The sequence below is a fragment of the Canis lupus genome, chromosome 24 (genome assembly GCF_003254725.2).
Source record: "Canis lupus dingo isolate Sandy chromosome 24, ASM325472v2, whole genome shotgun sequence".
Taxonomy (NCBI): Eukaryota; Metazoa; Chordata; class Mammalia; order Carnivora; family Canidae; genus Canis; species Canis lupus.
This window is the reverse complement of record NC_064266.1, coordinates 15,907,579-15,920,752: the sequence shown is the minus strand read 5'-3', so window position 1 is coordinate 15,920,752 and position 13,174 is coordinate 15,907,579. Positions and strand designations below refer to the sequence as shown.

General features: G+C 39.4%; 1 protein-coding gene and 1 long non-coding RNA gene across 3 annotated transcripts in view; one reads left to right on the top strand and one right to left on the bottom strand.

The window, feature by feature from the left end:
• FERMT1 (FERM domain containing kindlin 1) overlaps positions 1–13,174 on the bottom strand; it is a 36,550-nt gene that overhangs the window by 8,203 nt on the left and 15,173 nt on the right. For both annotated transcript variants that reach the window (XM_025469343.3, XM_049100374.1), the window contains 4 exons: positions 10,483–10,590; positions 9,929–10,060; positions 8,276–8,325; positions 396–520 (listed from right to left, as the gene is read on the bottom strand). In XM_025469343.3, coding sequence (XP_025325128.1) covers positions 396–520; positions 8,276–8,325; positions 9,929–10,060; positions 10,483–10,590 — 415 coding nt within the window. The remainder of the gene's footprint in view (positions 1–395; positions 521–8,275; positions 8,326–9,928; positions 10,061–10,482; positions 10,591–13,174) is intronic.
• The window catches only part of LOC112673621 (uncharacterized), a 40,726-nt gene that overhangs the window by 15,594 nt on the left and 11,958 nt on the right, over positions 1–13,174 (top strand). The window contains exon 3 of the long non-coding RNA XR_003144951.3: positions 250–327. This is a non-coding gene — a long non-coding RNA (uncharacterized LOC112673621). The remainder of the gene's footprint in view (positions 1–249; positions 328–13,174) is intronic.

Here is a 13,174-nt window from a genome sequence, read left to right as displayed (position 1 = left end):
AGTGCACTGGTTAGCTAAATATTTCAGTTGATGGTGTTACCAGTACACTCATAGCCACTTTCAGAAATTAGAATGGAAACTAAAGTGACATTGAATTAAATATAACCATTCTGGAATTTAGACCAGACCCTACAATGCCTCATGTACTACATGGATGACACCAATTACCACCACTTTGTAGACTTGGACATACGGGGGAAGAAGGGACAGCAGAAGGCAAATAATCACAGTTATTGCACCACATTTCAGGTCCATGCTCCGTGGGGAAGAGGATCTGCAGGCAGGCTGCCATGTGGAAACCAATGAAATTGAGAGGTTCCTCTGGAAGTAAGCCCTGCTTCATTGGGTCTTGGTTGGGTCATGACAAGCCATACCCATACATAGGACTTTCTTACCTCTAAGATTTAGTTTTTCTATTGGTTCTCCTTGCTCAAGTTCCTTATTTTTAAAGTAGGCTATAGATGTGTCTTTAAAGATGAACCAATATTGTTTGAAAGCCTTTAGCATTAGCTTCTTGGGCCTGCAAATTAAAGTACAGTAAGCATTTTAACATCTAGAAGGCATCCAGAAATGTAGGGACACACTGCAGATTTCAAGGGGATCAAGATGCTCTAGAAAGCTATTCAAACAACATACTCTTTATTTTTGAAAGTAATTTTTAAATTGTGAACTCACTTCTAAAAACTAAAAGTGAGGTTTTTAATAAGAGATGTAGAAGTTAATGCAGAATCTCAGGATTCAAACCACTTTGGCTTTGCTACTGCCTAATATGTGACCTTGGGGAAGACACGTCATCTGCTTGGGCCATGTGTATTGCCTCTGTGTGATGGGGATAGTACCAGCCTCCAACTCACAGGGTTTCTGTGAGGATGAGAAGAGGTAATCTCTGAAAGTGCTTATCACAGGATCTGGCATAACTGAAGTGCTCAATAAATTATTATTATTATGATTATTGAAACATCCATGAATCTGAGGATCTCTGTAATTTCAGTATTCTTTTTGGATCTGAAAAAGCTGTCCATATGGACAGCACAGCTTTCAAAGTACCAGGCATAAAAACTAGATCTAAAAGTAAGCAACCTTTTCTATAGTTTCCTCTTGATCCTTAAGAGAAATAACCAGAGAATTCCCAGTGAATCATGGAAATCACAAAAACCAACAGCTAATAATCTATGTAGATTCTACTGTTACTAAAAAATGTTTTGGGGGAAGATCTCCAAAAGTGATATCTGTGGGGGCCAGAACACTTTGTACTCTGGGTTGGTGGTGCCAATGACAAGTGTTGGGTCATTCAAAATAGAAAACATGAGAGAGCTGGGGAGTAGGAAAGGGAATACAGCTGGGCAGAGAAAAGATAATACACGTTGTCCATGGTTCCATGGAGCAGTCCTGGCTGTGGGGATGAATCAAGGTATCTTATGCTAGAGCAGTGGATTTCTGCATTTGAGAACGAGAAAGAGAGGAAGCCTATTTTTAACCCCACTCGTACATAATTTGGGGCAAGTTTTTTTAACATGTCAGTCCTAGACTTTTCTTAGCTAAAAATGCATTGTCCTTAACACATGTATAAGGGAGAAGATGTTCATTTAAAAACCAGTGTGTTACATAAAAAGTATAGAATAAAATTGTAAAACATCATATGCAGTTAATATTACCAGGATTTAGAAAACCCCTGCATTTAAATAATATTTGTCATGTTGAAAGTTGTAGTTATGATCATTCTAAGGAACATATTTAGAAGGTTATTTGTCTAAGAATCAGATTCAGATTCTCCAAAATTAATAGTATTTTCTTTTCTTTCTTTTTTTTTTTTTTTAGTATTTTCAAAATAAAATCTAAATACAAGCCTAGAATCAAAAGATAGTAAGATCTCGGTTTAGTCCTAGGTATTTAAATATTTCTATCCAGAATTAAGAATGAAACTCTTCATCTCCATTTCAACTAGACTTCAAGAATATTGAAAGATTCCCCCTGCTATCGTCTCCCAGTTTAGTTCATCTTTCAGGCTGCTTCCATTCATTCCCAAAGCTAATGATGATTGCTCCTATTCCATGTTGCAGAGGCTGGGGCAGGACAGGGTTGGGGAAGAAGTGGAGAAGGTGGCTGGATGGAGCGTGATATATCCAGAATGAGGCAGTCATTTGAATCTTAATGGAGTCCATAAGGTCAAGAGGGAAATGCACACATTAACTAAAAAAAAATACACCAAGTCACATGACAAGGATGTGTAGCATGGTGAGTTACAGAGGATATAGCATTTAAACAGAGAATGAAGGATGGATAAGAATTTGACTGCAGGAAAAGGGAAGAGAAATTTCAGAAGGTGGTAACTGAATATACAAAATGTAAGGTAAGTCAGAGCTGGGCACTCTGTGAATAAGAATTGGGTCAAACACTTCTTGAACACTGTTTCTCATACTGGGCACTGTGCTGAGCAATGGAAATGGGGGGGGGTGCTTTTCTGTGACTGATGATGGGGATCAGGGATGATGGAGACAGGGATGGCACAATAAGGGTAGGGCCAGGGTGGGAATCTGAATGTTCTGCTAAGGCGTCAGACCTTATTTTCTAGAATGAAGGTTCTCAAACTCTGGTGGTTCATCAGAGCTTGTTAGACATACCCAAGCATGGCCCTAGTCCCAGAGACTCATAATTAGCAGGTCCAGGTTACAGCCTAGGGTCCTGCATTTTAAGTAAGCTTTCCTAAGGTGATTCCCGAGGCCAGTAATCTCCAAAATAAAACTGGGTACACCTCATCTTTAAAATATTTTGAATATTTTAATATATAATGTTACTCATATGTATTATGTGACAATAATAAATACCCATCCCCTAACATATTTATAATTATTTCTGTGTAACATTTGCAATATATATGTAAAACCTATATAAATATAGAAATTAAAAATGAATATGAAAAGTTCAATTTGGTTCAAAAAGGGAGGTTGTTACTCAGTGACATAAGCCCCAGATGAGGAAGTATGCTGTTGGCTATGCTCATGAAATCACAATGTCCATTGTATGATGCCATCTACCTAGTTCTGGGGTTTTTTGTTAGAACAAAGCTACTGAGTTCCATTTTCCCCAGTGTCAATCACTCACTTATGCAAATCAATCAGAATAGGTTGCATTTTTATATTTTTAATAAGTGGGTTTCAAATACAGGATTGCTTCATTTAGATGATGTTTAACACAGAAAAACCGTTTCCAAGTTTCAAAGGTATGCTGACAACCTTGTTTTATTTTATTATTTTTTAAACTTTGAAGATCTAATTGGCTTTATTAAGTGATTCATAAATTGGGCAGTATCCCATCTGGCAAGTAGAGGGGAGCTCTGAGGAGTGAGTGGTACAAATTGGAAGGTTGTCATAGGAAGGAAGGTGGGGTGAGAAAGTTATTTGCAAAAGAAAGGACAGGTTCAGGCAAGGTCACCTTCCTTGTGGGGAAGGGCAGGAGGTCTTATTAGGGGATTACCTCATCTTTTGGGAGATGGAGGGCCCAAGAGACAAATGACCTCATTGGTGCTGATCAGAAAATTTCCTTCTGACTGGTTAAGACTAATTTCCGGGGGAAGCTGAAATTGCAATTAGTTAGGTGTTAAGCCCCAGCTTGGTGACTTGGTCTAAGTGATGCCTTTGGGGCCTATGGTTTTCAACAATTCCACTTCCCCCACCTTTTGAGCAGATTCACAGCTTAAAGGACAAATGTAATCAAAATTTAAGGCAAGAGAATATTGTTTTAGTAGGCAGTATCATTATTGGCAACACTGCGACAATGGAAACATTTCCAAATAAGTGCTTTTAAAATGCTCTCTTCACACCATTAGTCTCTTTCAAATACCAATTAGATTCTCACTCATTTCACAATTTCTTAAAGGAGAGGTTAAGAGTATTTATTCTTTTGAAAGCACTCAGAGGTTTACCACTGACGGCCACTTGCCATCAGAGACAGGTCATAAATTTGGAACACGTTCTTTTGAAAAAACAAGAAGTGCATATTCCAGGTATTTTTCCATGTGATAACCAGGGTGTCTTAGGGAGATCAAAGATTTTCATGGTCACTCTCTTTTTCTGAAGTATCATGAAGATTCCACTGTATTTTGGGTGTCTTGTATTTATAACATGAATCTCAGTGATAATCTCCCATACAGCACATCGTGTAAATCGGCCTGGGACTTCTTTGCTACAGTAACTTGCCTCCTTGCCTATACTAACTTACCTGTGAATGAAGCAATGAATGAATTTTATGTGTGGCTTCTCTCCCTGTAATCCTCTAATGGAGCCGTTTTATTTACTCCAAAAGTAATCTCTCCAACAGTGGTCACACCTTACAGTTTGGACATAAATCATTCTTTTCATGAAGTATGTAATTTGGTAGTAGGATTGTATCTTGTCTGGTTTATATTTATGGGTTTGCATAATGTAGAATCTTGAAAGGCTGGTTGGGCAGAAAGTTCTAGATTGACTGTGATTTTCTCTTCATACTTTCAAGAGATTTCCTAGCCAACAAGAACTCTGCTCCCACTTAACTGCTTTTCCTTGCTAGGAAATCTGTCTTTTCTCTCTGATCTAAAGACTTTCTCTGATCAATGGTTGGCCTTAGTAAGATGTTCATTTATGGTGGTTTATTTTGCTTGGGATTTACATTTCCTGAGTTTAAGGATTTTTGTCTTCAACAATTATGAAATATTCTTAAGTTTTCTTTTTTTTTCTTTTTTTTTTAAATTTTTATTTATTTATGATAGTCACACACACAGAGAGAGAGAGAGAGAGTCAGAGACATAGGCAGAGGGAGAAGCAGGCTCCATGCACCGGGAGCCCGACGTGGGATTCGATCCCGAGTCTCCAGGATCGCGCCCTGGACCAAAGGCAGGCGCCAAACCGCTGCGCCACCCAGGGATCCCAAGTTTTCTTTTTTGAATACTTGCCTGCCTTCCATGTTTCTCTCTAGAACTCCTAGTAGATGTACATTGAAACTTTTCATCCTACCTATAGCATTTTTCATTTCTACCTTTTTGTGTTCTTTATTCAACTGAGTTTTTATTTTTATAACTTATTTTAATTTTTTTTGAGAGTGCATACTTGTGTGAGTGAGAGGAGGGGTAGAAGGAGAGGGAGAGAGAATCTTAAGCAGGCTCCACGCTCAATGTTGAGCCTGAGATTGGGGCTCGCTCTCACAAACCTGAGATTATGACCTGAGCTGAAATCAGGAGTTGGATGCTTAACCCACTGAGGCACTCAGGTGCCCCTTAACTGTGTTTTTCAACTTGACAATCAGTGCGCTTATTTAATTTTAAATTTCTACAACTAAGTTTTTAATTTCCAGAGTTTCTATTTGGTTCCTTTTTAATATTGCCTCTTCTCTTTCACGAAGATGATTTTTATCTTTTAATTTCCTTAAGGATTCTTTTTTAAAAAATATTTATTTAAATTCAATTTGTCAACATATAGTCTAACACCAGTGCTCATCTTAGTGCCCATCACCCTCCTTAAGGATTCTAAACACTGGGCAGCCCTGGTGGCTTAACGGTTTAGCGCCGCCTTTGGCCCAGGGCGTGATCCTGGAGACCTGGGATCAAGTCCCGCGTTGGGCTCCCTGCATGGAGCCTGTTCCTCTCTCTGCCTGTGTCTCTGTGCCTCTCTCTCTCTCTCTCATGAATAAATAAATAAAGTCTTAAAAAAAAAAAAGGATTCTAAACACTTATTTTATGGCTTTTTCAGATTGTTCTATTACCTAGAATTACTGAAACTACTAATCTTCTTGTTTGTTGGGTCTTCTGTCTTTCTTTTATGGTGGTTCATGAACTCCCATGGTTGGTAGTTTTTATTGTGAGCTCATTTTTTAGGGGGTTATTGTTTTCTCTAGAAGACCCATAGATGCTAGATTGTGAGTACTTCCCTCCAAGTATTTTTGTAATTACATTTGGTAGGGCTTCACAGGTTTTGTGGTCCTGGGCCAGTTTCTATTTTATTTTTTTCAGAATTCACTTATCATACAAGACATTTAAATTTAGTTCTACATTCACATGTGGCACAGGACTTGGCTCCAATTTCTCCAGAGAGACTTTTCATTTCCCCACATAGAATCCCATGCAAGGATGAACTTCCTTACGGCTTCCTGTGGCAGATGGACAGTTTTTATACTCCCTGTTAAACAGAGAAGGCGTCCCTTTCAAGTTCCTGCCTTGAGGCATTGGCCTCAGTCCTGTGTCACAACCTTACAATAGGCCCGAAGCTTCATCTCCTAGCTCTCCCAGGGATTAAAATCCCAGTCCCAAACCATGAGAATCTACATTGTGGCCCAAATCCTTCTGTGGGTTGGAGGCTTCATTTGTAGATTTAGATTCCCTCTGTATTTCCTGCAAGCTGGACTTTCCCAGTCTCACTTTAACACTGGTCTCTATTTTTACTTTATCTAGCTCTCAGACATATTTATAGCAAGACCGAAGTTTGGCTTAGATCAGATGCATTTAGATCAGATACTGGAAACCAAAGTCCATTGTTTATATTGTGAGTTCAATAGATTTTGTTTAGAAAAAAAGAGCTTCACTGTTAAAAACAGAAAGATCCATTAAAAACCACAGGACTAGCTCAATGCTTTTCTACTGGTAAGAAAAGGAAGCCCAAGGAAATGGAAATGAAGAGTTTTTAAGGGTCACAAATGCTGAGGAGAAGGAGTAGAACTCTAGTCTCCTTTCTCCTTCCCCCCTTCCTGTTTCCTTTCTTCTTTAGTTCTTCCCTCCTTCTCTTCCTCCTTCATTTCTTTCTTCCATGAACTATATTATCTATTAAAGTCAACATCTTCAGACCCTGGCAGATATAGTGACCACTGTGAAACATGAGGACAATTCTGTGGGTTTCAGCAAAGCAATCGCACCAGAGCGAAGGGGATGTAGGGCTTAACCCCAGAATGTCATCTCCTTCACTGAAAACATCTATATAAAGGGAACTGTCATTATTTAGTTTGTGAAGAGCCAGATTTCCTCTAGGCAGAGAATATGGCAACTTATTCTCTTCATCGAATGATTACTAGGGCACCTGAGTGGCTTAGTGGTTGAGTGTCTGCCTTTGGCTCAGGGTATGATCCCGGGGGATGGGGATTGAGTCCCACATCGGGCTCCCCACGGGGAGCCTGATTCTCCCCCTGCCTGTGTCTCTGCTCCTCTCTCTGTGTTTCTCATGAATAATAAATAAAATGTTTTAAAAAACACTGATTATTAAAAAATTATAAGGACGTATTCGTGCATTCAAATTACTACCGTTTTTTTCTGTAGCTCTGATGATAACAGTATGTATGGTTGCAACCATTTATGCCACAAAAGCTAAACTAAGGATCCTATTGTATGAGACCACATTAAAAAAAAAAAAAAAAAAAGCAACCTGTAGTAACCCAGGGAAAAAAATTGTTACCTTTGGATGCTTGTTTCTCATTTATACTTTATTTACTGTTCACTCTTTCTAAGTCTTTCTTTGCATCATGTGTTATCAACAACAACTTGTGTTTCTTTTCAAGCCAACTGGCCTACTGAAGTGTCTGTTTGTTAAGAAAAGTCAACGAGCCATAAAGTGACCTGAGTAACTGATAGAACTTTAAAGGAGCCTTATTCTTTTCATCTTAACACACCCTGGCACCATCACAAATGTGGCAGTCTTTTCTTTCCAAGAAATAAAAAACTCTTCAGCCCTTTTAGTAGTTTCAGATTGATCTGATGTGACTGGGGTATTTATCAGAAACATTTTAACAGGCAAAGGTAGATAAACCGAGTTGACTACTCTGTATAAGCCCAGCACCAAAGTTCTAGAGACAACTGATTTTTAAACCATGGAAGAACCTTCACGTGGTGTCAAATCTTAAGCCTCAGGGATGACTAGTCTAGTCTAGCATATATGTTCACTAACTGCTGACACCAGCCATATTTACACCACTGTTTATTGAGCACCACTGTTTACTATGAACCAGGTACCATGCTCAGTGCTTCATATATGTTATTTTATTCAATCCCCCCAATAAACCAAAAAGCAGGTATATCCCCCATTTTATAGTTCAAGAAACTGAGGCTCAGGCACATGACAATGCCCAAGGTAACTTAGCTAGTTAGTGTGTGTTGTCAAGCTAGGATTCAGCCCATTGTCTGTCTGATGCCAAAGACATCATGCTTGTTTACCTTACCTTTGAACCAGGAAGCTGTCTAGTGCAGGTTCAATTTAAATTCCTGGACTCTCTACCTGCAAGGCTTTGTTAAGAATAATTCCCTTCCCCTTTAAGGGTGACTTACCTAAATAACTTGAGATTATCTGCAAGTTTAGGGATATCAGTAATGTCCTCCTAAGGAGAAATAGATAACATTTCATAAGCAGTTAATTAGGTGGTGTTGAGACTCTATACCTGCACTGTCCAATACTGTAGCCAGTCGCCACATGGAGTTATTAAAATCTGAATTAATTAAAATGAAATTAAATGAAAAACTCAGTTCCTCAGTTATACTAGCCAGATTTCCAGTAGTTGCCCCAGCAGGTGGTGAGTGGGCAGGAGTGAGATGGGGCACACACAGGGCTTTCTGGGGGACACGCAGAGTTCTCATTCTTGATTCGGGTGGTGATTTGGGTGATAATACACATTTGTTAACCTGTACATTTTTGTTTTATTTTTTTCCTGCTTTTCTGTATGTGTCATGTGTCATACCAATGAAAAAAGAGATGAAAAAAAGTGACCAGGCACTACCATTCAAGTTAAAAAGCTGATTTAGAAAAACTACTTTTATGTACAAAGTATTTTACAAATTTTGTCTCAGAGCCAGTAAATCTAGCTACATCTAGTTCACTGATTAACTTCTCAAAAGGAACTTGGCTCAAAGTTCATTCTGCAGTGTAGGTTGGTGCCTACTTTCTAAATGAAAAGCCTATTGTTTAGCATCACATGAAAATTTTGAAGGAGGGAGGAGAGAATTTTTTCATTTATTCTGAGAATATGTATATTCTCAGAGTATATAAATATTATATCTAGTTAGTGGAGGAAGTCAACAAAAGAGAACTCCAATTTCATGGGGCCTGTGTCTCCTATAAATGTGAGACAGGCTCTGAATTGCTATAGAATCTTGGCATTTAGTTTGTATGAAGTATTTGCTTTTGCATGACACCAACTTCCCATTTTAAGGAAATGAATCATAAGGAAGCAGGCATTAAATACATAGAATATAGTGATTCATTTTTTTCTCTTATTTATATCTAATTATAATAGATCCACCTATCTAATTCAATGTGGATTAAACTAACAGTGACTCCCACGAATCCCAAACAAAAGTATGGCACTCAAAAGATGACTCAAACAAGAGAGGCATTCCGATTATAAAGCCACCCTTTGGCCACATTTCATGGATAAGGAGATGATAAAATAGTTGTATTATTTTTGTGTAACTGGAAAGTTTTTTGTCTACTTCCTGAAGTCAAAAAGGTGTCCCAGAATAAAGGCCCCCACTGTGTCAACCTTGCCCAGTTGTGGGGCATGACTAGGTCAATAGAGAATAGGCTTTATATCTGTGAAGCATCTTCTCCAATTCTCATAGCCAGCCATACAATAGACTGGGTGGTTCTCTTTGATCTGAGTGAAGGGACAACTTCCAGAATCCCTATGAGTGAAAAAAAAGCCTTTGGTGGTGGTAGTCTTTCCCTCATATGGCACAGCTTATCCCTAAGAAATACATACAAAGGTACTGTCATTAATAGCACTGAACATATCTCACAATCCCTTCCAGAACTGACCTGAGAAAAGCCAGTCAGTTCTTGTTAGCTTTAAGCTTGTGACAAGTATGTTTTCTTTTTTCAAAATCAGGTCAAATATTCTCTTATTTATGATAAAAAAGAGCTCATTTACATTTGTCAGAGTCCATCAGAACACAGCCACAGTTCTGAGTTACCAGAGAAGTTCATACCAAAGTGTTGTCCGTTTTTCCACCTTCTAGGGTCACTTCCAAATTAGAGAGTGCTGCTTCTACTTCATCCACCTCAGACTCATTTGTAAAATCCTGTGTTTCAGCTGACAAGGACAGTTTGCTAATGTGATACTACAATGTAAACAGAGGTTGTGGAAATGTTATAAACACAAACGCATCCATTAGCCCTTTCCTCTTTTTGCAGACAACTCCCCTGTAGTTCCAAACACCTCCTGGAAAGAGATTTCCCTCCTATGAAGGGGAAATGACATTTTAATCTGAATTATTTTGAGATCTATGGGTAGCCAATGTTCCAACTTGATTCTTCGCCATCACTGGTTGAACTGGTAGGGGGGATGACATAAGAATCACAATACCAATGCCTTATATAAGAGGGGCACCTGTGTAGGTTATGAAGAATATTTTAAATTTAAATTGGCTTCCTTCACAGTTCTTTCCTTGAAGAAAACAAAAACAGTATGAAGAAAATGAAACTTTCAGAAAACAAATTTGCTTTGTTTTCTTCCAGAGAAAGGGTACTGAAATTTCTATACCTGCAGTGCTGCAAAGATCAACATTTCTTCTTCCGTACAGTCAATTTCTTCTAAGAGAATGGCCCACCTGGCTTGTTCATAGAGTTGGTTTATTCGGACAGCGTCGTACTAAAGAAAGAAACAGGTAGATAGATGTGTGTTGGTTGGGAGCGGGGGCACATATTTATATTTCTCAGTACAAAAACTCTGCAATAACTGAAGCCATTCCTTGTTAATTAGATGCAAGAAACTTTGCTCAGGTAAGTGAAACAAACACCTATCTTTCCACTGCCCCAGCTCATTTTGCTTCTGAACTTAGAACTTCTGTTGTCAAAATATTTTCCAGAGCCTCTTCAAGAGGCCAAACAGATTCCATTGTTTCTTCCTCTCTTTTATCACACTTCCATTGGTAGGAAAAAACCATTGTCCCCACCTATCTACAGGACTCTCTTCAGTTTCTTGTGAAACTGTAACTCTGTACCCATTAAACCATAACTTCTATTTTTTTCCTCCCATGGGTACACAATTTACTATATCCTTAGGAAAAAAAAGAAAATGACTGTGAGGGAAATATGGAGGAGGAATAGAAAAATAGATTGTCTAAACAGATTTATCACGGGTTGGTTAGCATTAGTTTATTTTTCCTTTTGCACTAACCTTATACACACTAGAAAAAAGGTGAGATAAGGGGTATAAAGATCCACAGCAAGCCCAAACCAGCAAATAGCACTGCTACAAGGTGCAGGGGGAAATGGAACCTTCCATGGAGGCATGTTCCCTCTCAGCAGTGCTCAGGACACGGTCAAGGCAAGACAAATGCAAACTGAAATGTGTGGCAGGCTGGGAGCTGTCAGTCTAAGGACCTTAAGAAAGTCTGTCTTTGCTTTGGGAACTTTGCCAGGTGGCATGGCACCCCTCAGGAGCTAGCCCCACTAGCCTCCCCAGACAAACCCAAGCAGAACACACGTGAAAATATTCACAACAGCATTGTTAATGACAACTCCAAACTGCAAACATTCCGGTGTCCCTTGACTGGTGACCGGATAAATGGGGCTCATGCACAAGCGGATGTGGTGCAGCAGTAAGAAGGAGCGTGCTCCTGGGGCACGTGAGAGCACAGGGGGGCCTCAGAAACCTGCCCAGTGAAAGATCCAGATGTGCAAGCTTACACACTGTATGATTTCACCAATGTGAAACTTCCAGAAAAGGTAGGGCTGGAGACAGAAAGCAGAGACCAGTGGTGGGCTAAGGCTGGGGGCAAGGATTGACCACGGATGGGGTACGAGGAAACTTTTGGGGTGATGCAAGTGTTTCACAGTTGGACTGTTGCACAACCATATGAATGTACTACAACCATTACATTAGAATTTTATAGCATGTAAGTGACATGGCAATCAAGATGCAACAACTAAAAAAATGTACACCATACACACCAAAACCCACAACGCCTGCCCCCCACAAAGACCTCTGCTTCACAAACAGTTTAAAGACAACACCTAGGGGCGCCTGGGTGGCTCAGTCAGTTAAGTGTCTGCCTTCAGCTCAGGTCGCAATCCTAGGGTCTTGGGATCAAGTCCTGCATCAGGCTCTCTGCTTAGTGGGGAGCCTGCTTCTCCCTCTGCTCTTCACCCTGCTCATGCTCTCTTTCTCTAAAATAAATAAATAAACTCTTAAAAAAAGGACAAAATCTAAATAGTGTGTGTGCTGCCAATAAAATCTGAATTGGCCTGTACTGTCTGTCTGTCTGTCCACCAGTGAGTCTATAATCCTCATTCTGTAGTTTTAGTGAGAGTAAGTTAAATCACTCGATAAGGCTTTTCTCTCAAAGGTACTCAGTAAAGATCTACAAAAAGTAATCGCTTCCACACCTGAACAAACCTAACTCCCCTGCCACCCCCCCAAAGCCAAATAAAACAATTCCTTGAGAGAGTACTGGTTAAACAAAAGTTACTTACATTACAAATTGACATGGGAGAACAGGATCTAGTACAAGGTGTTATAAAGGACAGGATAAACCTGGGCTCCCATGGAGGAACACTGGCTTTCTCTGGGGCAGCCAGCGGAGCTCTGCAATTTCTTCTTTGGGGCCTTCTTCACGTTCCCCCTGAGACTCTAGAACATCACGAGGTCCTAGGTTTTCAGGGGTCACTTATTAACAGGCATTCTGATAGGTTTTTTTTTCTTTCTGAAAACTCTGTCAGTGGTTTCCCCAACTTAGAAACAAATTTTTCCCTTGGTGGGGATTGGCTCCTCTTCCCCTTCCTTAGCCCTAGATTTCTTTTGTCATCTGGTTTACTGAAAATAGAAATCCCAGACTGGAAGCACATGGTTTTTGCCACCTCTACTGCCTGAATCCCTGTTTCTCCTCATCCAGCCAATTCAGTAAACCCCTCTCTCCTTCCACCAACCAAACGAACAAATAACAAGACCTGCTTCCTATAACTCTCTCAGTAAAGAGTTATTTAGATCTAATCACGGAGGATTCCCTATTAGCTGGGAGGAAGCTAATTCAGTATTATATATAAATATATATATATATATATATATAAAGTATATATAAATATAAATATAATATATGTAAATATATATAAATCCAGTATTCTCTAGGACTCTTATTAAAACCAATGTGTCTGGGGCACCTTGGTGGCTCAGTGGTTGAACATTTTTTTTTACTCTTATAATTTTTTTAACTAAGTAGTCCCCCCAAATACAG